The sequence below is a fragment of the Pelodiscus sinensis genome, chromosome 1 (genome assembly GCF_052426305.1).
Source record: "Pelodiscus sinensis isolate ZL-2025 chromosome 1, ASM5242630v1, whole genome shotgun sequence".
Classification (NCBI taxonomy): Eukaryota; Metazoa; Chordata; order Testudines; family Trionychidae; genus Pelodiscus; species Pelodiscus sinensis.
Genome location: NC_143052.1, coordinates 236,117,632 through 236,144,270, shown reverse-complemented (window position 1 = coordinate 236,144,270; position 26,639 = coordinate 236,117,632). Strand labels below are relative to the sequence as shown.

The window sequence follows — 26,639 nt, the reverse complement described above, 5'->3', positions numbered from 1 at the left end:
GCGCCCTGATCCTAACTCCAAATACACCAAGTAGAGTTTGGAAGAGAATGTGGCACGTAGTCTCAAACAGAAGTTTCCTAAATTACTTGCACTATTCTCCCTGAGTAATTATGTGATTCAAACTAAACTGGTGTAAGATGACTAGTATTACAGTTATAACATGAAATACAGGCTTCTAATCAAAGACAATACCCTTTTTGAACCTAACCTTCCACTAACGCAAAACGCACAGCAAAAGAATACCATAACCCCACACAAGCTGCAGAAGGCATATATTAAAAAGAGATTTTAAAAATAAGAAAGAACATCCTAATAGGCTCACAAAATGTTGAATTATTTTTATACAATTCTGAGACTATACCAGTCAGAATCTGTATGAAGCCAGATCTAAGAACAGCCACATTGTAAGCAGAGTAGTAACCAGGTCGCACTAGGACAATGACAGACTGAGCTTTGATTACTACGTACAGGTGCCTATTTGTCCTAGCTTCTTAAATTAGGAAAGGGGAACCTACAGACTGTGGCTTGCCTGAATTCAGCCCACTAGGCTTGGGGTTCCCCCTGCAGTGGGGCGAATAGGCACTGGTGCTCCAGCCACAGAGGGTGTGCTGAGGCTTGGAGCACCCCATGCAGTTGGAGCACCAGTGCCTGTTCGCTCTGCTGCAGGGGCTGGGGGAAACCCTGAGCCTTGTGGGCTGGATTCAATGTAAGCAGCCAGTTCCATCTGGCCCGCAGTCACTGCCTGGCAATGGGGGAGAAAGCGGCTGTGGGAACAGCAGCACAGGAAAGCTCTGTCCCTGCACAAGCTTGCAGGTACCACCCACTTGCCAGGAATCACAGCCAAGAGAGGTGGGGAACAATTGTGCCAGTAAAGCAAGGCCATGTGGAGTCACCTACACTGTCCCTCCTACCCCCTGGAGCGATGCCCAGGTAGGTGTCCCCATCTCCTTCCCCCTCCTGCCCAAATCCACACCCCCAGCCTGCGACTGCATCCTATCTCCCACCCAGACCTTGCACCTCCTCACTTGAGGGCCAGGTCACTGAGGGATCCCCCCTCCTCCCCTTCTCACTTGTGAGTGACACCTGACTGATTTTGATGTGGGTCAGTGGCCCCCAACCCAAAAAAGATTTGTGACCCTATTTTTAGGTGAAACTTAAACTGGTCTGGTCTGAGATGCTGAACTATTGCTTTCATATATATGAGTTGCAAGAGACAACCTTCAAAGCCTCTGTGTTGTAAAATATCACTTATTTGGACACTGGATAACTGCTGCAATACAAATCCCTCTCATACTTCATGCACTTAAGAGACAGTTCGTAAGATAAATGACCCCCCTCCCCCCCAATAAAAAAAAGATCCAAAGAAATAAGAGGAAGAGAAGAGGGAAGGTAGGGACACAAGTGTACATTACCCCATAAGGCGGCACACAAAATCTCAGAATTGAATCTTTTCTTGTATTTGCGAATTTCTGGGGTGTCGCTTTGTGGTCGTGTATTGGTAGGATTCACATTGACAACTGATCCCTTCCTGGTAGGATCTTGCCTTATTGCCTCTGACCTCATGGCTTCACTAGAAAATCCCACTGGGGGAAAAAAAAATAAACCACATGTAATACTATCTTTTCAGTATCAAATATTTACCATCTACTTTCTATTAAATAACCCAGATCAGTAACTAATAATATTAAGCAAGCCTTTCTTTCTGTAAGAAATGTAAATGGAAAAAGGAAATAAACTATGCAAATCCAGTGCAAATCAAGTAACAAGCATGATGGAAACATTGTAAACTACTTTAAAGAGCAACTCAAGTCACTGGACCTTTTTTTTCCCCCCACTTGTCTTCTTGCATCTACATTACTTACCCACAGAAGTCACAGTTGTCCCACTAGATGGAGAAATCTGTAGTAATCTGGGGTCTATAAAAGGTGTAAAGGAGGAGGAAGATTTGTGTTTCTGGAGTGTGTTACTAGCGGACTGAGTCTGCAATGTAAATTTCAACTTTATTAATATAAATGACAACAAAAAGTGATGATAACAATGAAACATTTCTAAGTCACTACAGAATTTTACCATTTCTCTTTCTGAAGTTCTTTTCCCACCCCCACCTTCTATATTTCCTATATACATAGGGCAGGCACCATGTCTGAATATATGCACATTTCACACATTACCACAAAATGCAGTTAGTATGTTCTTCACCCCTGTTATCTCAGGTTTTAAAGGAGATATTTAAGAAATGGTCATTACAACAGGCAAATAGTAAGGGAAGGCCTCTTGATCATTGGTTACAATATACATGGTACTTATGAAGTTATTAGAAGCTAGCGCTACTTCATTCCATATTTTAATTTTCTATGTATGAGCTGCCCACTGTGAACTTCTATTTGTTATGCATCTCCTGAAATTAGCTTATTTAATATGCTATGGAATTTGATCTCTTAATTGGGGCAACAAAATCTAAATAAACTGGGATCAGGCATTCACTTCTATGACTGATGAAATTTCAATGTCTGGTACTTTATGTTAATTCTCTACTTTTATTTTTTTAAACTGAGCCTCTTGCCAGAAAGCTCCAGCAGTTTCTTCCACCATCAATTCACATAGCAAATATTACACCTGTATCAAACAAGGGGCTCATTAGTGTGAAAGGTGCAGTAAACAGTGATATGAAGGTATGAATATGTAGTTGATAAAAGCACTGGTACTTTATTTAGTTTTGTATTCTAAACACATAGAAGGGAGAAAGATGCGTGAAACAATGAACTGTTAGAAGTGGGGATGGAATGACTCTGAAAAACCCTTGCCAGTTTAGTGCGTTAAGTGTTATATAGTGATAACATTGCACATAAAAGCAGAACGACACAAGTATAAAACAATCAAAAAGTAAAAGTGTGTTTGTCTGGATGTGTTAAGGCACTGTGGGAAAAATAAATGTGTTTCTGCTAAGCTTGTTTTATGCCTTTGCAAACAAGGTTAAAGGAGCTTCCTTGCTGTTAACCAGCCTAAAAACTCTGTCCCCTTGAAACCTCCACCTTCCTCACCAAATATAATTATTGGGCTTAATCATACTAAACTTTTCTACAAAGCAAAATACTTTCAACTACATTGCTAATAACTTCAAAGTCACCACAAATAACTGCCATAATCTTCTTATCAAAACTCAGTTTGAACTATATTGATTAAATCCTGCTGATTTGTTGTTTAGAACAAAGTAATGAACAGGTATAACCTTTAATCCCTGCACTGGTCTAAATAACCTGACAGAGTATATTTTTAGAAAGATAAATGACTAATGAAACGTAGCTGAAAATGAAGAATTACAAGCATTACCCTGACTACATTTCTGTGACAAAATGAATGCTTGCTAACATATGGTCCAATACATTTCACAAGTGCATTTAATCCTATTGTGAAAATTCTGCATCACTATTATCTCGGGTCCTTTTGTAACTGTACACAGAATACCTCAGCCTGGCACTGATGTCAAAGCACCTGTGTGTTTAAAGTTCAGTTCTATTCTGAGAAGCAGCAGCATGTTGTTACACATTTACACTGGCTGGTTGATTCCACATCATACTTGTTTACAAGTCTAAAGATGTTTTCTCTAAATGCCAGTCCTGCCTGTTCAACTGAAAAACTGAAAGTCATGCTGGATTCATTCCTTCTTATTCCTTGCCACCAACATAACAGAATGTGAAGATAAATTCATTTACACCTGTGCATCCCCATCACCTTTAAAGAGTTGCAAAAGTACAAGGACTGACCATATCAGTGAGATTTAGTGAACAATTCTGTTGTGTCTTACAAGAATGTAACATAGTCCGTCTATGCATTGCAGAGCCAGCAAAGATAACAGGAGTAAAATTCTGGAACAGCAAAGTCCTCAGCTAGGACTCCAAATAGAGACAGACAGCAGACTTGGAGAATAATCAGGAGTCATTTTTCCATGGTCTTTTTTTCAGGTTACTCCTATGCTTTAAAAACTCAAGAGCTCCTGTATTACCATTCCCAAAAACTAGTACCCCTCAACCAGCTTTCCTGAAATGCTCACCAACCCCATGTGGCAATTTCAAAAAGTAAAATCCTTCAATTAAACTGGAACCAGCTTCCTATATTCCCCTGATAATTTGTACAAGTGAGTCACTTGCACATGCCTAGTTATTTCCCCCTTTTTTATGGTAAAATCAACACAAAATTACCCAGTTTTATTTAATTACTTTTAAAAATCCCAGCAGATTCCTTGAAACTTGCCTGTTCCCAAAATAGAGTAATTTAAAAAAATATTTGTCTGAATATATAGTAATCAAGCTTAATATAAACAAAAGCCATGCAATTAATGACTCACTGTGGAAAGCAAAAATAGTCAACTGGCAAGTTTGGGGGTAAAACTGATCTAGAGTTAAGGGCTTTTAACACAGAACTGAAATTTGTTATTTTGGGGGAGGGAGAGAAGTGACAGAAAAAAGCAGGGGAAGACTGGCTGGAGTTCCTTTGCCAACTAGCTATTAGGTAATACTGGAATAACCCTAAGAAAGCAGCCAGCTGTGGTGCAAGACATACCTCATTAGTAGTTAGCTTGTCCTGGGGTGTCTGTGGGGACATGATGGGTGTCGGCTGGCTGGAGGATGGGGAGGAGGAGGTGGAAGAAGTGGAGGAGGAATGGCTTTGCTGTAAGAGATCTGGCAAGAGGTGAATGCGACCGGCAAAGCCATTGCTCTCATGATGGCTGGCACGCTTTGTGTCAACTGTACTCTGTAGAAAAAACAGGCACACTTGTCTTGCTCAAGTGCTGCTTAAGACTTATATCCCTATCAGCTTTATCTACTCTTTTTTTTTTTTTTTTTTAAATGTACCGATATCCTGTGTCTTGAAGCCTGGGTTAGAAGCGTGCAGAGCTTCCAGAAGTCAGTAAATACTGCACCTCTGGCAAGCAGACATGGGCCCCTCACTTAATCTGATTCACTTGTTAGGCCAGCTCCTTTACCAGAATAACCATGCCAGTAAGTCTATGGTGGTACCACTACTACAGGGAAAAGCTCACAATATTTGTTGTTTGCCATAATTTTACTTAATTCTAGTTTCCGTCACGTTCTGATCAGAACTTGAAATATCTCGTGAATTCCCTAATCTAACTATTTAACCTATCACCATGAAATCTTAATTAGCAAATGGTAGGGTTCAATTTAAAAACTGACATTCAGTTGCAAAACCCAACAGTGTGATTACTGAGGAAGCCCTATGAGCTATCATACTCATTAACCGATGAGCTAGTTTTAATACACAAGGAAGCATCATCTCGCAATCATAAAAAAGTAACATTTCAAAATTGAAGGAAACCAAACAACAAACCATCCACAGTCACAGCCCTGCATGTTACAACGTTCCCTCCCAGCCCCCTTACCAAATGTTTGCTACCTTGCTTTTTTGTTTGTATGTTCTTGATGTTAGGCATACAGTCATTAAAGGAATTGCGCATTCCTCTCCCCTCCCCTCCCTCCCTCCCCCGTCTGATTCTGAGATCCAGTGTCTGGTTCTGTCATAAAACCAGATTAAGCTTTTCTATTCTGAGTGCAGCTTTTCTATCTCTTTTTTGACACAAACTTTGAGGCACTCTGTGTGATGCTATGATGGGTGTCACGGCAATGCATGCAAAACAATAGCAGCAAGGGATGGAGGCTGCTCTCTTCTCTGCATGCATCTAATGTCTGCTCATCCAAAATATGCTACCTCTAGCTCTTGAAAACATGGACAACAAATATAATGAAAAAACAGCATGAGTGAACGAGCAAGTGGGTTAATGATCACAGTAAAGGCACAGCACTGTGCAGTAAGGAAACACAATACCTGTCGGACGATTAAAGTTCCCTCCTTGGAAGGGGTCATAGCAGGTTCACTCTCCACATCATCATGGACAATCATGGTTTTCACCGACTCTGTTTCACCATTGCTCAAGTTCAGAGTCGACCTAAGCACCAAGCAAGAAATAATTTGGATAAAAACACCCCATAATATTTGTTTTAACTTGGTCTTCGTGTATTTGTATCAAGCACATGTCATAGATCTTTTACATGGTCATCCAAAGCAGAAAATTGATATAAATCATCAAGGAAGAGGCTCTCCAAGAAGCAAACAAATTGTAAAATTGCTAAAAACAATTATTTACCTTTTATAAAATGCAAATGAGGGGCAGGAATAACACACATTATAATTTACCTTCTAGAAATACAAGACAAACATCAGTAAGATTTAAAGAATAAAATTTTCAAAAGGTGCTGAAATGACAGGCACTTACGTCCCATTTGGGCACTTATGCCTTGATTTTCAAAGGGACTTAGACTGAAGTCACTTTGGAAAACATAACATTTTTGAAGATGTTACCGATATGTTTTGGAAATGTGAGTATTAGCTGACTGATAAGTATTTTTCATAGACTCATACAATACTAGAACTGGAAGGGACTTCTAGAGATCGAGTCTAGTCCCCTGCCCTCACAGTAGGACCAAACACCTACTAGATCATCCCTGACAGATGCCTATCTAACATGCTCTTGAATATCTCTAGTGATGAAGATTCCACAACCTCCCTAGGCAATTTATTCTAGTGTTTAGGCAAAACTTCCTAACTGTCAGGGTGTTAATGTCCAACCTAAACCTCTCTCGCTGCAGTTTAAGCCCATTGCTTCTTGTCCTATCATCAGAGGCCAAAGAGAACAATTTTCCCCACTCCTTCCTGTGACACCCTTTTAGATACTTGAAAACTGCTATCATGCCTCCCCTCAGTCTTCTCTCTTCCAAACTAAACAAACCCAGTTCTTTCACAGTCTTCTGTCATAGCTCATGTTCTCTAGACCTTTAATCATTTTTGTTGCTCTTCTCTAGACCTTCTCCAATTTCTCCACATCTTTCTTGAAATGGTGCCCAGAACAGGACACAATACTCCAACTGAGGCCTAATCAGAGCAGACTAGAGAATGACTTTCTGTGTCTTGCTCACAACACTCCTGTTAATGAATCACAGAATCGTGTTAGCTTTTTTTGAAACAGTGTCACACTGCTGGTTCATATTTAGCTTGTGGTTCACTAGGACCCCTAGATCCCTTTTAGCAGTACTCCTTCCTAGACAGTCGCTTCCCATTCTGTATGTGTGAAATGTATTGTTCCTTCCTAAGTGGAGTACTTAGCATTTGTCCTTATTAAATTTCGCTCTATTTACCTCAACCATTTCTCCAGTTTGTCCAGATCATTTTGAATTATGACCCTATCCTCCAATGTTGTTGCAACCCCTCCCAGTTTGGTATCAACTTAATAAGCATATTCTCTATGCCAATACCTAAATGGTTTATGAAGATATTGAACCGAACTGGTCACAAAACAGACTCCTGCGGAATCCCACTTGTTATGCACTTCCAGCACGACTCTGAACCAGTAATAACTATTCTCCGAGAATGGTTATCCAGTCAGTTATGCACCCATCTTACAGTAGCCCCAGTAGGTTGTATTTCCCTAGTTTATTAATAAGAATGTCACGTGAGACCGTATCAAATGCTTTAGTAAAGTCTAGGTATACCACATCCACCGCTTCTCCCTTATCCCCAAGACACGTTATCTTATCAAAGAAAGCTATCAGATTGGTTTGATAATGATTTGTTCTTCACAAATCCATGCTGGCTGTTACCTATCACCTTATTATCTTTCAGATGTCTGCAGATAAATTCCTTAATTATTCGTTTCATTATCCACCCTGGCACAGAAGTTAAACTAATTGGTCTGCGGTTTCCTGGGTTATTCTTATTTCCCTTTTTATAGATGGGTACTATATTTGCCCTTTTCCCATCTTCTGGGATCTCTTCCAACTTCCATGATTCTTCAAAGATGATGGCTAAATGCTCAGATACCTTCTCTATCAGTGGCTTGAGTATTCTAGGATGCATTTGATCAGGCCCTGGTGACTTGCAGACACCTAACTTTTCTAAGTAATTTTTAACTAGCTCTTTTATTATTTTAACTTCTAAATTATACCCATTTCCACTAGCATTCATTATGTTAGTCACCATCAAACTTCTTGACGAAAAACCGAAACAAAGAAGTCATTAAGCACCTCTGCCATTTCCAGGTTTCCTCTTATTGTTTCTCCCTCTTCACTGAGCAATGGGCCTACCCTGTCCTTGGTCTTCCTCTTGCTTCTATTATATTTGTACAACCTCTTCTTGTTACCCTTTATGTCTCTAGCTGGACTGAGCTCATTTTGTGCCTTTGCCTTTCTAATCTTGCCCCTGCATATTTGCATTATTTGCCTATATTCATTCTTGGTAATTTGACCTAGTTTCCACTTTTTATACAACTCCTTTTTATTTTTAGATCACGTAACATCTCTTGGTTAAGCCAAAGAGGTCTCTTGCCATACTTTCTATCTTTCCTATGCAGTGGAATAGTTTGCTTTTGGGCCTTTAATAATGTCCCTTTAAAAAGCTGCCAACTCCCTTCAGTTGTTCTTCCCTCTTAGTCTTGCTTTCCATGGTAGATTCCTGAATACTGTATTGATAAAAAAAGAGCTAATGAACGCAACATACATTGAGGTTTTTTCCCCTCAGCCACACAAACTAGAAAAATCACAGAATAACTAACACAGCTCTGGCGTCTTCTGGCCCAGACGTAGATTCATCGGCTCCTTCTTGTTCCATATCGTCATCCTCCTCATCTGTCGTCCCGGACTCTTCACTGGACGATGAATAATCTGTCACCTTGTGCGGAGGTCGCACATCCTCTACAGCTCGCAATTCTTTAGCCAAGGCAGTTAAATCCTAGCAAGGATGAGACACAGTGGGGGGGGGGGGGAGGGGGGGCGGGGGAGGAGAGGAATAATATGAAATTCAACAGTGAAGCTGCAGATTGGATAGGAGGGAGGCAGCATATCAGTAACACAGCTGCAGGGACTGATGCTGTTTTGTTTGCTGCTGCACTTCCTTAGTTCCCAGCAACAGGGTCTTTTTGTTGGTTTACTGATTTCTTTGTGCTTCACTGGTATATCAAACAACAAAAACCTAGAAATGTAAGTCTAGGTGGGTCTTTGCCTCCTCTCCCTCCTACCAGAACTCGCTAGAGCAATGCATACACTAAAATACATTTTTTCAAGGAGCCCATCAGTTGCCCTTCCCAACTGCAGACAGACAAGCTACACTGCAGGGAAATATGGACAGCAAAGTTGTAAGGCAGCCTAAAATGTACTGAATTGCCCGTTCAGTTTGTATAAAATACTTCACTTTTATTTATAAACTGACGCGATGCGAGCCACCATCTTCCTTTCATTTGATGGAGCACTTGAGTGCTAGGGCAATACAAGAACAAACAACAGATTCATAGACTAGGATTCAGATAGAACCACTGGAATTATTTACGATGACCTCTTAGTCACCAAAAGCACAATATGTCATTATAATAATGGCAAAAACTAAAAATGTGCACTGTGCCATTTGATTGTAACAGCTGAGTGCTTACCACTTCTCCCTGCACCATGGGGCACAGCAACAGTACAGTTGGGTCATATGAATCATCATTGGTCCAGTCACAGGAAGAATACGTAGGACAGAAGGAGAGGATTGAAAGGGGAAAAAAATGAGAAAATAAAAATAAATTCAAGCAGCAAATAAAGTGTATTTAAATGTTTAACACTTCATAGTATGCTACTGCCAAACAATCTCTAATTCACTTTCAGTGGTTGGGGCTACTATGAAAGTATTTGTAATGGACCTATCTAACACTAAGTGAAAAATCAGCACAGATGTATTTAACTTACAGCAGGCTTGCTGGGTCTGAGGACTTCCTTCTTTTCTTCAGGTTTTTTGACTGCATTTTCATGACGTTGAGATGGTGAACCTTCAGATTTGGATGATGCTACACATGCATCAAGACCACCAAAACACACAAAAAAAGGGTTGTTCAGTTACGAATTTTTTATTTCTATGGTGGCAGAAATGAAAAGGCCTCGTCTATACTGGTTATTTCTGCCATGGGGGGCAGCTGCAAGTTTACCTGCACCCATGCAATACTCTAGTGGCAATAGGAAATGCTACAAGCAGCTGTGATTTGCACTGGTGCAGCTTACCAGTGATTGAAAACATGGAAAGAGGTACGTAACTTACATACAGCAGCTTTGCCTATCTATACTGGGGATCTGATATTCAGGGGAGGTAAACTGTATTGCGCCACAAGATTTCCTATCATCAAATTCTCTTCACATTTACTTCTGGAAAACTTGTTTGCCCTGATCTGGGGGATTTCAAACAAAAGGAAATAGACTGGGAGCTAAAATGGTACAAGGTAGAACTTTTACCCCTTCTAAAGAGTCAGAGCCAGGGAGCTTAATGCCAGAAGGGACCATCAAATCATGTAGCCTGACTTGTGTGTCACAGGTCATCTCCACCACTGATGATCTGCCCTTAACAATCTATACCACTCTAGCAACATTCTTGGCTTGCTATCAATGTCTATAACTGGGGGAGATATACACTGTAGAGAAGACCCAGATTCTCTCAATCTCCCTTATGTTTCTCTGCCTCTGTCAGGGGATAGTCACCTTATTCCCATGGCAAAACTAGAAGCCAGTCTAACAGTCTGAGCACAGCCCATCAGCTCAATCTCAACAGTTCAAAGAGTTAATAGTATGCAACACTGAGCATTCTGGGGTTTCCACAGACTTATTTCATTCCAAGCTCCTTTTCTTTTAGCCACCTCTATAGCATGCCTTACTATGGTACAGCTGAATATGCTCTAACATAGTGTTTCTTAAACTGTGTTCTGCGGCACACCAGTGTGCCGCAAGGCAATCAGAGGCATGCTGCAGAGAACAAGAGAATTCAAAATGGCCACCCTTAAAGGGGCAGGTGACTTTTTTTCCCCCCCTCAATAACTTTCCCCCAACCTTCCCCCTCCCCCCCCCCCCGAGACTTTGGGAAGGGGGGCAGCCTTAACAAAAAATCCTTGGTGTTCCTCATTAAGAAAAAATTATTATTTGGTGTTCCTCTGTCTTAAAAATGTTGAGACACTGTTCTAACACTACACAGCAGCAGTGTCCTGCTCAATCCAAAAAGTTATCGTGAAACTTTTCTGCTTTTGCTGTCTGTGTACGGAGAGAGGCAGGGATTGCTTTTCAGATATAATTTCTGTAGTTTTTTTCACACCCCTTCTCATATTAAAAAAATTATCCTAGGTCAAAAGGAAATATGACATCTTGACATTTGGAGAAAAGAAATTGAGATAAAAAATAATTAAAATGCCAATAAATCTGGCACTGGAAAATAATGTCTGTCGTTGTGCTCATGGACAGAGTTACTGTGCAATGAACAAAAAATATGAGATGCTCATACAAATGAAGAAAGTTAGGGCAAACTTTGTATATGAAAAGGAATGGACTTAGTCATGTAATTTGTCCTGTACACTGGTGAATACAACTATACTTGAATCTGAATTGGAGAAAGAGGCTAAAACTTACTCTTGAAGATTTCTTTACCAACAAGCTTCTTAAAACACAGGCTATGAAAAGGGATGGGACTTACATAGAATCAAAACCTCCCAGCCTGATACTTTACATTAAAATTCCTTTTAAGGGAAGAGTCTTTGTTATTATTAGCTGCTGCACAATCCAAACATCACAGATTAATCTAGGAATTTGAAAGGAAGGAAAAGAAGGGGACTTACATCTCATTCGGAATCGTTCACCAGAGCCACTCTGAGATCCAGGATGGGAACCCGGCTGTGAGCTGGAGTTACTTGAGCCAGAGGAACTGCCGCTGCCTGGTCTCGGCACGAGTTTCTCAACCCTTTCCCATAGCAGACGAGGCTCTATGTTGCTGTCTCAAGGAAAGTGCATTTGTCAACTTTAATTTCAGATATCAGCTATTACACTTACAATCAAGCTTGCTCATTCATCAATATTTTGTCAATGACTGATCGGATGGAGTGTACTAATCCTTGTGCTTAGGGCTCTCAAAGCAATTAAAATCCTATACTACAGCCACACTAGCCATCTTATTACCAGAAAAACCAATCTTTTACAAAAAGAAGTAAATAAATAAAAATTAAACAGATGCTTTTTGTGCTTCTTTTTGTTTGAGGGCTGATTATACAACTGTACAATATCTGAGAACTGAAAAGCCTCTGGGTTCCTTTTAACCCTGGACCCTGTAAATACTTACTACTGTGCACTGTGCTTACTCCTGGGAAAAACTCCCACTGCAACACAAGGGGTCCAGTTTTGCAGCACTCAGTACAAAACTGGATACCAAGCATTTGCATGATTGGCCCCTTTTTTCTAAATGTTAAGGCTACATATCACAAGACTTAAACAGCCCCTTCAAAGATGCAGGAAGAAGTTTAATTAGGCTTTATTGAACTATTTAGTGCCAAAGAAACTCAACCTTAACTGTTAAGAAAGAATGGATGCACTTTCCTTCTTCCTTCACATCAGAAGGATAATGCTTTGGATCTTTTCCCTGGCTTCCATCTAATCTTTCCCTTACAGAACAAGAGAGAGAGGGTGATGTGGGCTTACGAACAAACCTCGTGGAGTTTCTTTGCCCTGCTTGATTATTTTGCTGCCCACTGCCCTGCAGTGGAGAATCTCGACGAGATAGGACGGGAGACCTGGATGTTGTTCTCACAGGTACCTTGGGTGAAAAAAGAAACAGTAAAAATTCATGAGGAAAAAGGGGAAAAAATTAAAAGTCTCCTCCCACAGCACATATATTCTGAATAACATTATTCTAAGTCAAGTCAGTATAATTGAACAAAATGAAAGAAAACAAAAAAAACCCCAAAACAAATGAATTAACTTAGCTGGGTTGCTGTTTGGATACTGTAAAAAACTGAAAGTTTAGACTAACATGCCTAAATAGCTACCATACAAACATACACACCTTACCCCAAACTATTGAGACATTTTAAAAGAATATGGTATTTTCACTGAAGCAAGGGACAACACAAAGCAATTTGCTGAAATAGCATGAGGATTAGGAAAATAAGCTCAAAGGAACCAAACAAATGCCTGGTAATGGATTAGCAGGAGGCAAAGATTGGTGGGAAGCAAGAACATACTCAGAAGAAGCAAATCCCAAGTGGAAGGGGGGGAAATATTGAATGTTTCTTTTTTGTTTAGTTCCATCTAAACATAATTATGCTCATGATTTACAGCTTGGTCTGCCAACCAGAAGTAGAGGAAAATAAACTTTTAACTTGAAGCTATCATGCCAGGGATGTTTTAAATTCTTCCCTGAATACTGTAATGATTTATTAACTTTGCATAATAATTCACTTCTCTGCAAGAGCCATAGTGTGCAAATACTTGTAATGTTCATCAGATTGTAATTCTTTTTTTTTTTTTTTTTTTTTTTAAACATGTTGTCATGGGGCAATTGACTAGATATCTACAGTATGAACTTCCTTCCAAAATATGTTGCCCAGTAATGACACTGCTCTGTGGGCCTGGCTTTTCTGGGGCCTAAACGATCACACTCTTCAAATTAAAGAAGAAGAAGAAGAAAAAAAAGTAGCACAATTCTGTCTTTCTACTCCTTACCCTTGGAGGCACCTCGTCACTGTCTGCTCTAGCCCAAGCCTTTTGAGTGGGGTCAGGTACCTCCGACTTAGAGTCAGAACTCTGATTTAGCACTTCACTGCGTGAAGGTAGATATGGGTCCTGAGAACGAAGATGGTGATGTGCAAATTTAGGAGAAGGGTCACTGAAGGAATGGGATCGCGAGACAGGGGAAACATTGTTCTTGAGAGATGCCAGATGGGACCACTGTACCTTACAAAAAAACAAAACATAAAACATTCAATGCGCTCTGTACAACTGGCTTTTTTAACAGAATAAAGGCGAGTGGGTAGGAAGAGACAAATTGGTTATGGCATAAGGCAAGCGTGAGGTGGAATCAAAAAGCAAGGAAGGTGCCCAGAGAACATAACAGACTGAAAATACAACATGTATGCATTTTGGTGAGGTATGCTCTCCAAATACACATACACTAGTAACCAGAAAAAAAAAATTAACCGAAGATCTACATTGGGGGCCTGATTCAGAGTCCAAAGAAATCAACAGGAGCCTTTCCACTGGCTTCATTGGACTTTGATAAGGTCTGAGATAGCAGCACATATTGGACGGGCAATTTGAAGTAGACATTGAAGTGAAGAAATCCGTGACGTTAGGAACACTGTCAAGTGTGCAAACCTAAATATATTCGGATTTATGTTGTAACTAACATCTTAAATTTACTAGACAACACAAAACTTTTGAAGGAAGATCATAAAAGAAAGGTCTTTATTCCTTTAGTCATTTTAGTATTTTATATATATATATATATATATATTATACAGGCAGTCCCCGGGTTACGTACAAGATAGGGACTGTAGGTTTGTTCTTAAGTTGAATTTGTATGTAAGTCGGAACTGGTACATATTGTAGGGGAAACTCTAGCCAAACATTTCTCCAGAGCTCAGTTTTATTCTCCCACACCTCACTTCCCTCAGTCCTTTATTTTCAAGCGGAGGTGTCTGCTTAGAAAAGCCGCTCCGCATCTCCCTGGTCTGCTTGCGGGGGGGGGGCGCACTAGCTTCACGTCTCCCTGGTCTGCTGGGGGGAAGCATCTAGTGCGGGGTTGCCTCACCCCGTTTGTAAGTAGGGATCCGATGTAAATCGGATCCATGTAACCCGGGGACTGCCTGTATACATAATATATATTTCAATCCTATGTACAGTAAAACTCCATTAGTCCGGCATCCAATGCTCCGGCACGCCTGATGGTCCAGCACCATCAGGAACCTGGAAGAGCTCAGGGCAGTCGGACAATTGGAGCTGCTTTGCGCCCGGCTTCCCTGATTCAGCCGCTGCTGAAACTGACCAGCAGCGGCTGAATCGGGGACGCCTGGGGCAGAGCTGGGCTATTGGAAGGGGGGGCTATGAGAGGTTTGGGGTGGCATCTCCCCGACCCCACCCCAGACCCCTCATAGCTCCCCCCCCCCTTCTGATAGTCTGGCATATCTGATAATCCGGCACTCCCTGGGTCCTAAAGGTGCCGTATTATCAGAAGTTTACTGTATGTATATTACACATTATGTAGTATTCATAATGCATATTATACATACTCCATATATCATATGCTGTACATGCAAACATACACACGATAGAGGCACAGTAGCAACTCCACAGTTTAAGCTCCATTAGCAGATCTATATGTAAGTCTCAGATTGACCCTCTATCCCATTCCCTTCTCAGTGTTGAGCTCAGTAAGCCATTTGTTTGAAAAATGCTTTCTGAAATTGATTAAGAGGCAAACCCTTTTCACATAAGATCACAACTCCAGGACATATTTTCTTCACCTATTCATTAAACACCAGTTAACATTTACCCTTAGTTTTATGAGGGTGCCTATATTTGATTTTTACAAGTTTATTACTGAATTGTTTTTATTACACACAGCTGTGCAAGAGATGGATTCATCTGAGTACAAGTCAAAAGCAGGAATTCAGAAATTCTTAGATGGTTATAAAGTTATCACACACAAGTCCAAGACTGTCAAATACTATTAGAAGTCTCTCCCCCCCCAACCCCCCCCCCAAAAATCAGGAAAATTTGAGTTGAAGATGAAATTTTGTTACAATTCTTCCCATTCTCTCTCTGTTCAGATTTTGCAGTTACCCCAAACATTTGCAATAGCTAGTCACAACAAGGTTAGCAAGGACAATCTGAGTCATCACTGTAATTAATTATGTGAGTTATCAAAAGGAAAAAGGAAACATTTTATGTTTGTTACAAAACTTTTTGCACAGGCACAGAAATTGCTTGCCAAGTTTAATTGAATCAATGTAATTAAATTATAAATAAAAGCTTTTTGTGAAATTTAGCCTGTATTTTTTTTTCCAACATTCATACTCTAAACTCTAAAAAACAGGCTCTCAAAATTGAGAGATTCTTTAGTAAACAAGACAACCAGCTGTTCTTGAATCCAGTTAGTAATTTTCTACAGGGATGTAAAAGTCAAGCTTGGTTATTTCCCTTCTGCACATCCAGTAATAAAAGACTTTCCAGTAATAAGTGACTATCTGGACCAAATCATCACCTGTGCAACCTCACTTTAAGTTTGACAGGAATGAAGACAACCATTCTGCTGATGTACAGGCAGTGACAGAATGCAGCTAGCTCTCTTAAGTAGGCTGGCTCTGAGGAGAAGTAAAAAAGCAATAAAACCCAGATGCCCATCACTAAAATAAGCAGGTGTAACTCTGAACACATACAGGGCACAGATCTGTTGAGTAAGTCACTCTGTAAAGTAATAATACACTTTAAATATGTATGTTTATATGCCAAGACTTTCAAACCTGAAGTGAAGTGTATCAGGGCCTCTAAGTTTCTTCTACCCCCTTCAAGATTTTCTGTTTTTACCTGGGGTTCCATTGGCCTTTGCAGTGCAGGCTGGACAGGCTCTGAGTTTCCATTGGAAAAGGACTCTGATCTTGAAGGCACTGGTGGCTCCAACACTTTGCCCGTCTGTTTAGACTGTGCTTCAGGGGAGCCCTGATTAGTTTTTCTAAATCTATCCTCCACCTAAACCAAAATTAAAGCAAGTTAAAACTAGTAGTCAATGAAGTGAAGTATTACTGTAGGGAAAAGAGAGCAACCATCTCTCTCTTTACAAGCACGCATTAAGGTTGAAGACAATTTTTTCCCTGGCTATGTGAACTGCTGGATGAACAGGAGCAACACAGCAGGTGAGTCTAGTCTGGAATCTTTACCAGGACACAGTGGAGGTAGTAAGATATTCCTTGACAGTGAAAAACTGTTGAAACAGATTTGTCTACCTTAAGAGATCATAATTTTTCCAGACATAAAAACCATCAAATCACATCTTTTAGTCTGTCTTTTGTCTACTCCTCTATTAATGTCTGAGAGATAATTTTAGGTTAGAACACCAGCCTTTTAGAGCACCCAGAGATGCATGCCTCTTCTTAACTACTCGGATGGAGAACTCTCCCTTATCTTCTTCTCCCCCTTAACATAGGGAAACTGCCACCCATTTCCTGGTGGGATCTTTATTCTCTCCTCTCCTGATTTATTTCCTTTGATAAAAGGAGGACTGGATGGTACATAGTTTGAGAACTGCTGACCTAATTCACGCATCAGCCATCACACCTGTGAATATAACTTACATGCTTTTAGCATCGATGCAATACAGATGCGTATTAAAAAGGTTAAACTTGTATCAATTTTTCATATATTCGACGTCACAATACGTGATTGTTTTAGCCTCTTGCAAGAAGTAACCCTTCCCCCTCCTCTACCAATTCCTCCCATGCCTCACACTGCTCTGGAATCCTCTTCACAGCAGACACCCTTATATTCCCCCCACCCAAACCTCTAAATCTGCCTCCTGCTTCCTCTTCCTCTCCCTCTCGTCATACACCTTTCACAGGGTATCTGCTGTGCTTCGCAGTCAGTATCCTGACCAGCTCCCTGAACCATCATTTTGCTTGTGGACATAGATTCAGTCTCACTAGAAATGGGTAGGGAAAGAATGGCAGCCAGCTTTATTAAGAGCAGCTTCATTTTCACAGGCAGACAGTCTGTAGGAAAATGGTGGCCATCTTGCTGGCTATAGACCCAATGACAGAAATTGGAGATGGTGGCCATTTTGAGTAAAGGAAAATTAAGAACGTGCAGCCTTTCATCAGGTTTCCAAAAACATACCCAAACTGATACAATTGCAATAGATGGCAATACTGGTTATGATACTCCATTTTAACAGAGTAATTTACTGATCAACGGTGTGTTTTTCTCAGCCAGTACGATAAATGAAAATAAAGCCATTATCTTTATATCATAAAAAATGTGTTCCACATTACACACACAGATATTAGTTCTAACTAAAAGAAAGAATCTGTGGAAGAATATTTACCCAATAGATTTACATCATAGAATTTACAACCCAAAATATTTGGACTGCACCTCTCTCCTTGCAAATACAGGAGGGCATGCTGGATTTGAACATTAAGCTTCAGTGTTCGATGACAGCGCTTCTGCCCTCATGCCTAGTGAGTACTTCTAAAGCTCTAATGCAGCACAACTGTCTGATTTAGTAGAATAAACAGAACTGCACCATTAGCTTATCTATGTTAACTGTACAGATGGACCCTACAGATAGAGGCTGGAGAACTTATTTTGCATGACACCAACCAGAAGAGGAGTCAGCCCCAGAAAGGAAATTAGGTGATCAAGGTTCTAGTGTGGATCTTTAACTCTCCCTAGTCTATGAAAACTGGAACAAAGTAGACATGAAGGAAAAAGTTTGTAGGGAGGGAAGACCGATAGATGAGAAATGTTCTTTCACTTCCCTAAAATTAGACGTATTAATCTGTTTTGGAATCACTGCTTGGCATGCCTTCCTGCCAAAGGATCTGCTGCAGAAGACCAGAGATCAAACCTGCAGTGTTCCTTGAAAGTACTGATAGGAGACCAGGGCAGCAGCTTGATTGATCTATTTCTTTTGCAGATTTCGGCTCAAGTTCCAGAAGGTTGACATGCATCCTGTCCTCCGGGGGTACCCAACTACACTGTGCCATGGTCTGTAACGATCACCTTGTCTGGCGAAGCAGACACCCACACATACTCAATGGGGATCTTTCTACCACATCAGAGAAAACATGATTCTGGAAGGCATTGTAATCCAGGGTATTCGTGCTGTCACTGGTTGGTGAATACACAGGATCTATGCCGGAAAGCATCATAGATGGAGTCTGGCAAACGGGACAACTTATGAATATGAAGCCATATGCAATGCAAAGTTCTGCTTGGAGCTACAGGGCTGTGCTTAATGTGATCTATCAGAGTACTCATGGTGCAAAACTTGTCCGGCGGTAGATAAGCTCTCGTGATGAGTGACTCTAGGGAGGCCCCAATAAAGTCTCTCATCTGTGTCTGAGTATAGACGTTTTCAATTTCACAAGGACTCCTAAGGAAGAAAGAACTCAAAGCATTAATTGACTCCTAGGCTTTCTGATATGTCCTAGCAATGAGAAGACCAACGTCAAGATGGGTAAGACAGTGAAGCCGTTTCATGTGAAATGAGCTGCTACTACCAGAAAGACATTGGTGAAAGTCCTGGGGGCAAAGGAAAGGATGAATGTGTTCACAGGTACCAGGGCCCAGCTTACAGGTGGGTGGGTTGAATATCCACTGAAAGTGAATGTCTCATATTTAGAGGCCAAAAGTCTTTTTCTGTGGTTGGGATTACTGATGTCAGAGTGACTATCTGAAATTTCAGCTAGTGAATAAAGCTGTTGGGACTACAGAAATCCATGACAGGTCTCAAATCTTCCTCTTTTCTGTGGCTTAGAAATATGTACCATAAAAACCTTTTTCTAGGCATTGAAGAACTATTGCTCCTTGCTAGAGAAGCCACATGGTCCCAAAGGAGGACAGGAATATGGGTTTTGGAGGAGTAAGGAAATAAATTTGATCTTCTACCAGGATGTGATAGCAGTCCCGTTTTGGGAATTGAGTTCTACATGACCCCCAAAGGGGTTGTGAGGATTACCCGTGGCATCATTAATGGTTTACAGCTCTTGAACTCCTCTCAAAAATACCTTTTCACTGGGGACGGGATTGAGATGTTGCTGCAGACATAGCACATGCAGGGAAATGAGTCTTCTGTACCATCTCTCTCTCACAAGGAAGGCCATATGATGGCAGGAAATAAAATTATTAAGATGCCAGTCAAGGTCTGTATGGCTGCAGGGGATATTTCCTTTTGGGGAGAGGTGTATATATGCCTCAGTGTAGGGTGGCCCTGGAGCGTTCTTAAGTATGCAAGGACTCATCCATCTTCTCACTCTAAGTTGGGTTTCATCAAAAGGGCAAGAACACCACAGTGTTTTGGACTTCCCTGGGAAATCCTGAAGCATGTGGGCATGATTCACAGTGCATGGTATATGCTGCATCCACCAATGATTCAAGTGTGGTTCTGGCCAGCTTATTTGGAATCATTTGGATAGCTGTACTTAGTTAACAGTGACTGATAGTTCTCTATATGAAACTGAAGACTAGAAAAGAACTATTTTCTTCCCAAGAAGATATTTAGCCTCCTTGTCAAAGGAGAGAATTTAAGATAATGCTGTCTAGATGCCTTTGTGGTAGCCTGTACAACCAAAGAGAACAGAAGTTCCACTCCCTTCACTGGAATGAAATAGTGTTTCTTGGTTCTCTTGTGAGTTGTGGTATATGTGGCTGATGTATGCCTGACCGCTCTGGCAGCTTTCAGACTCGCTTCATTAACTGGGAACTGCTCTTTGACTGGTCTGGCTTGTAGGTTATCCTGGAGTTTGTGATGAGGGACCTGAACCTCCTGGAGATCTGGAATTCCTCTACTATCTTTTGCAATAAACCTTAAACTATTTATAGTCATCTGGAGGGAATGGCGATGCCAGAGTGACTGTTTCATCAGGAGTTGAAGTGAACAGTTTTGTTGGTAGTGGCAGAACTGGTTTGCTAACCTTCTCTTCCGTTGGGCCAGGAGGAAACACTTGACTGTTCCCTCAGGAGTGGAATGGTGCAGTGACTCAATGGCAGAAAGCATAGGCTCTGTTATGTCTGGCATGTGTGTCCCAGGCTCCCCAGAATGGCCAGTACACTACGTCAAGAAAGGGTTGTGGGGGCCTCCCACAACATGAGGCAAATGCCAATGTAGAGATTGGTACAAGGAGGCTCTGGACCACCTGTCTGAACTAATGCGTCATAGAAGAGAGAATGGTAGCTCCTCTGGTGGTTCAGATTCTCCCAAGGAAGAGAAGAAAGGCTCCTGAGCCGATGATGGTACCAACAGTTCTGAGAGAGGAAAGGCCCTGCTGGGAAGAGGGGATAGATTTCTGTAAACAGTAACATCCTCTGAGAGAAGGTCCTGGCACTGGGGGAAAACTGAAGCTTGGGAAGAGCAAAGAAGTCTTCTTACGTAGTATAAGTCTTTAACTGTCCATGAGCAGGGGATACGAGCCACTCGTGCCAAAAGGATCAGAGGAGGTAGGTTTCATGTGGCGAGAGTGAGCGACAGTGATAGTACAACCAGCAGTAAAAGCCTATAGGGGTTGAACAAGCAGATTTGCTCAGTTTAGGCAGAGATGTGTTGGTTGCCTTTCAGACACACTTAGAGGGAGGCTTGCTCTTATGCTGCATGATCTCTGCCTTCCCAACAGGGTGCTTGTGGGTGGGACTGCCCTGCAATACAGTTGGATCTTGTGACCAAGGCACACTCCATGTTGATTCAGGCCAAGATACTTATAGTCTCTCAATCTGAATCCAATTGTGGCCTCACAGCTTTCTCCATGAAATAGTCCAATACCTATAACAAGGAGGGAGGGAGTGAATCTAACGAGACAGAAAAAGCTCTGGTAAAAAAAAAAATCTGTAAAACAATTAAAAACGTACTAACCGTAAAGAGCAATACACAAAAGACACTAAAGCAATCTTTGAAATATTTACAGACCCAAGAAATCACAAGGAGAGCTGCCAACATTGGAGTCCAATCAAGTTCATGCAGTGGTGAGAAGAAACTGGAGAGGTAACTGGTCTGTTCTGCCCTTTATTGGAAGCACAAGGAAGTCCAGGCCACACGCACAGACCAGCAGATACTACTTGCAAGAATTCTGCAACTCCAGCTGCATGAAGCACATGCAAACCGCCTCCTCCCCACACCCATAGCATACACACAGGGACCAGCACTTGAAGAGGTGCTGCTTTTATGATAAAAATACATGCCTAATACCAAGGAGGTGAAACGATTCTGATTTAATGGACTTGAAATCAGTTTTCACCATGGCCCTCGGTGGAAAGTTTTCTTTTCATCCTTTATTTGTGAGCCTCCCTGGTCCTCCAAGCATGGAGACCCAGCCTGAGCCAAAACATCCATTCTGCTCATTTTAACTCTGCGGTACAGGCCTGGGTCAGTTGTCCTAGGCGCTGAGGCTCTCTGCTGTGGGGTTGTTTTTTGTGTTTGTTTGTTTTATTTTCAGCTGTGCAGATGTACCCTAGCTGATTTAAAAATCTTACTTCAGTTTGATTCTTTGGCTTCCAACTCTTTTGAGCCCTGTTATAACAGAACCATAGCTGTCAAGATGTTTGTTCACTGAGGACAGGGGAGCACATAATGAGAATAATATCAAAGAGTGAAAGTTACCTCACGTGCTCTTTCAGTAGGTTCATACTGGGATTTAGGCTCAGGGATATGATAGCTTTGTTTATTCCTTTCCTGCTGCTGCTGCTGCTGCTGCCGCCTATGATCATGCTGCAGTGACAGGAGATACGCTTGCTCCTGTTGCAACTGGCGCTGGAGTCTCTCTGCTTGTCGATGCTCCTCCATCTCTCGCCATCTGTATTCCTTTGAGAAAACGTGTGAGTAATTCAAGATGTGACACTGAACTTATGGAAGACATTTCCCTCTCCAGCCCATTAAATTGAATTTATTTTTTTCCTTAAGTGGAAGGTATGGAGAACTAAGCTGGACCAAAATTGTATGTGTGTCTCCTGTTGTGAAAGTTCAGTGTTTTGCTAACTTTAATGGAACTGGAGAGCTACCACAAAATGTATTTTAATACAAAGTTATTTTAAAGTAAATCCACTATAATGTTCACAACACAATGATTTGGAACAACACTGGGCCATTGTATCCTGGGGTTGATTTACATATCATGTGCTTTTGATCTGCAGCATAAGCAGTCTAGTTCTTCACTGAGTGCCAAGGTTTGTTCAAAAACTCGACCACCAAACCAAAACTGTTCAACGTTAACATAGCTCCTCCTCTTGCTGCACTGAAAGCAGTATGACCATACAGTACTTCTCATATGTGCCTGTCAGCCCACTGCGCCAGCATAAAATGGCCTTTTAATCAAGCTCCATTGTTCATACAGTTAGTGCAGCTGTGTCCCGCTAAGGGAAGCCTAGGACTGACTAGATGAATGAATCCTATAGCTACTGAACAAAACAGATACAGTGCTTTACCAGTAACATGGCCTGCTCCTGGAGCAGCTGCTGCTGAAGAATTTCCAAGTGCCGCTGCTCCTCTTCTAGCTGTCGCCTGATATACTCCTGTCACATAGAAATTACCCAGCAATAAATTTATTCAAAAGGAATGCATCAGAACCACCTGAGTGGAACACCATGAGCTAGTTTCCCAGTCATCTTTAGTAATAAATTCCCTCAGTGCTGGATTAATGCCTCAAGAACAATTTAGAAAACCCTAAAATCTAAAATTCTTGGTTGGCTGACATAACCTGGTTTGGACTACTGCGATATTCAGGGCACGGGCCATTGCTTGTTTACGTGTTTTGAAAGTGGTTTCAAAAGAAGCAAATGCACTTACAAAGTTTTAAGAGTTAAACACAGCAAGTCTTACTCAATACAGCCAACACAAATCACATGCAAGTTTTATTAAAAATTAGTTTTTCACACTAGTGTGATGAACAGTTAGCAACAGCAAGAGCCAGGCTTAGTATAGGCAGACCTTGTGCAAGTTTCCCCACAGAGGCTCTGCTAAATGCAGTTCACACCTGACCTGCCATCTCCCCTACTAGCCCAATCAAAAGACTCTCCTGAGCAAACACTGCCAATCTTGCTGAATTATGCGATGGTTATGACACAAACAAACATCCACTAGGAAACAGATTTTAGACCAAACTCACTTTCTATGGTGACCTAGCCATAGTTAAACCTAAATCAAGAGGTCAAAAGCGAATACAATTACCTCTCCTTCACCTGGCCCCCTATAACAACTGTAACTATGAAGGACCCTATCCAAGCACATAACATCCTATCATGCAGTAATGAAAGTATGCAATATATGCATGCGTGCAACGTACACAACACACACACGCACGCACACATGTACAGTGTATGCATAAAGAAATTAATGGGTCAGTGCTATGGAGACAGGAGCTACAGAAAATTCTGATGATAGATCAATGATGTACCCTGACATGTCCACTGGTTAGGTTCAGAAAAATATAGAAGAAAATACATCACATTTCTTTAAAATATGTAGCAGCACAATTTGACTGTTTCAGCTAAAAGTTTGCCATCATGCCACTAACGTTTTTGTGTCTTCGTAATTAGCATCTAAACATTTTAAGCTGCTATTTGGGATAAAAAGCATCTGCCTATAAGTAAATTACTCTTCATTCATACATCCCCGTAGACTCACCCGTTATTTTTTCCCCATTGTTCCAAAACAGCTTAAAACAAGAAGCCCATTGCATTCAGAAGGGCAAAAGTCCATAATGTAAGTACAACATCTTTAAGGGGACATTAAATATTTTGGCCAAATCCTGCTCCCACTGAAGTTATTGGGAATTTTGGCATTGACATCTGTAGGAGGAGGATTGGGCCCTTTACTTGGAATGAATATTAAAGAACACACAAAGTAATTACCACCCCAATTAAAATATATAAAGGATTTTTGTGTGTGCAGATTTCATGTATAAGTACCATAGCTGAATGACACAAGGTTTGAAAGACCTTACTTGTGCTTTAAACATTAGGAGCACATTTGCGGTACATAGACTATTCTATTTGTTGTCCAAATTGTCATACATGAAAATGCGGATTTCCTTTCCTCCTCTCCTTCCTCCCCCCTCCCCCACCCCATAAGCTTTTGTCTTAACTCATCCAGCATTCCAAAACATTAAAAATAATGTGCCGCTATCTTCCTTTGAGTCTTCTGGACCCGGCTCATCTCGTAAGAGCTACTGTTCAACAAGAAGAATCAAGAACCAATTTTCAGTATTTGTTCAGATTCCTTCTTCCGTGGGTTTTAAACACTGGGTATAAATTTAGTTTAGATCCTTCTGTGGACAGCATTTAAGACTTCACTTGGAAAGCAACATGAAGGTCACTTTATGTCCCAGAAGAGCTTCATGTTCTACTTTTCTGTGTTTTTTTGTCAAGACAACAAACAGACCAGCTGGACTCCTCAGTGCTATTTCCTTTGTATTTAAATTAATGTATTATAAAAAACCAGAACAATCAACCTAATGCACTTGTAGTATGGACTCACCTGTTCTCTCTCCACTCTCCTCTTTTCTTCCTCTGCTCTCCTCCTCTCTTCCTCTTCCTTACGCCTCCTCTCCATTTCTTCTAGCCGCCTTTTCTCCTCCTGTTCTCTTCGCCTCTGCTCACGCTCTTGTTGCCTCCGAGCTTCCCGTTCTCTTCTTTGTTGCTACAGGCAGGTGAAAAAACCCAAATGTTACTATTATGGTCACCAAAGAGAGAAAGTTGGGGTTGATTTCTACTGGAAATCTGGTAAGTCAAGTCTATAGGCCCCAGCAGCTCACCCACAAGTGTTCCTAAATGTGCAGTAAAACTGTTCCACACATAAGAGGCAAGTATCCTGACATGGTCAATTGTGTTCTTGAGCTTCTTCACAACAAAGCTCCACATAATATTTTCCCACACAGTATATGGGGTTCACTGCTGCTTCTACCCCAAGACAAGACGTAAAGCTCAAACTGAAGTAGCTCTGAAGAAACAATGTGGTGAGGTTGCAACATACAGTCACCTTCTGGATTTCACCAACCTTTCCCATTGTCTACATTTTGCTGAAAAAAGGAAATTAAATGAAGTAGTCCCTTTCTAGATCATTTGCAGCAAATTTAACAATCCTATGAATACCTGATATGTGTTAGTCAATATGATATGTAGTTTGCTAGTCAATATGATATATAGTTTGCTATGAATCTGACTGCTGATTCAACATCACAAGCAGGGGGGCTGACAGATTGCTGGGCCCTTGGGCAAGGTGTGGGGAGAGGAGGAGCTTGGAATTTCCAGAAGGGGCAGGGAAGCCCCCCCCCCCCCCCCCCAATGCCAGCCTGTAGCACGGTGCTCTGGTGGTGATTTAAAGGCTTCGGACTCTGGCCACTATCATTGTTGCAATAATGGTGGTGGTGCTGGGAACTCCGAGCCCTTTCAAATCGCTGGGCACCAGGGCAGTTGCTCCTTTTACTCTGCCCCAGTCGGCAGGCCTGAACTCAAGTGATGAAAAAGCACCACGCATTAATTCACGCATGGCAAAAAGAACGGTTAAAGAACTGAGGTTGCCCAGAAGTGCCTCACCTTTCCAGAACATAAAATGCACCTTTCTTTAAACTTCTGAAAATCAAAAGTTACAAATGTTCTGAAACTTCTGAAAATCAAAAGTTACATCATAGGTTTATATCTTTATGGTTTAGATGTCTGCCTCAATCTGCAGACACCCCAGAACAATAGCTCTAAGAGGTGTGAACGGATACATTCATATCCATACAGCACAAAATTAGCAAGAAAGACTGATATTTATATTTCAGTCTAATGGCTGATAATTGTGGAGGTAATGTCTAGCACAGTGATTCCCAAACTTTTTGGCATCACGCCCCCCTTTTTGATTTTTGAAAAACACTCACGCCCCTGCCTCCCCCCAATAGCAACAAACCTTGTTTAAAAAAAAAGGGAACTGAACAGGGCAGCAAAATTTGATGGGGGGAGGCTGGGTTGCCTCGTGCACCCCCTGGAATTTCTTTATGCCCCCCAGTTTGGGAACCCATGGTCAACCAAATGTGTCTACCTTAAAATGGCAAA

The 26,639-nt window shown here is 41.3% G+C and overlaps 1 protein-coding gene across 4 annotated transcripts in view; it reads right to left on the bottom strand.

Annotated features, from left to right (window-relative positions):
- MAP4K4 (mitogen-activated protein kinase kinase kinase kinase 4) overlaps window positions 1-26,639 on the bottom strand; it is a 244,029-nt gene that overhangs the window by 29,202 nt on the left and 188,188 nt on the right. The window contains exons 13-26 of one of the 4 annotated variants that reach the window (XM_075917252.2): window positions 25,081-25,242; window positions 23,031-23,117; window positions 22,210-22,410; window positions 16,431-16,592; window positions 13,569-13,799; window positions 12,554-12,660; window positions 11,693-11,844; window positions 9,792-9,889; window positions 9,494-9,502; window positions 8,624-8,799; window positions 5,845-5,965; window positions 4,561-4,752; window positions 1,863-1,980; window positions 1,413-1,583 (exon numbers count right to left, since the gene is read on the bottom strand). In XM_075917252.2, the coding sequence (XP_075773367.2) occupies window positions 1,413-1,583; window positions 1,863-1,980; window positions 4,561-4,752; window positions 5,845-5,965; window positions 8,624-8,799; window positions 9,494-9,502; window positions 9,792-9,889; window positions 11,693-11,844; window positions 12,554-12,660; window positions 13,569-13,799; window positions 16,431-16,592; window positions 22,210-22,410; window positions 23,031-23,117; window positions 25,081-25,242 (1,987 nt within the window). The remainder of the gene's footprint in view (window positions 1-1,412; window positions 1,584-1,862; window positions 1,981-4,560; window positions 4,753-5,844; window positions 5,966-8,623; window positions 8,800-9,493; window positions 9,503-9,791; window positions 9,890-11,692; window positions 11,845-12,553; window positions 12,661-13,568; window positions 13,800-16,430; window positions 16,593-22,209; window positions 22,411-23,030; window positions 23,118-25,080; window positions 25,243-26,639) is intronic. The other 3 variants (XM_075917256.2, XM_075917260.2, XM_075917268.2) reach the window with 3 other exon arrangements.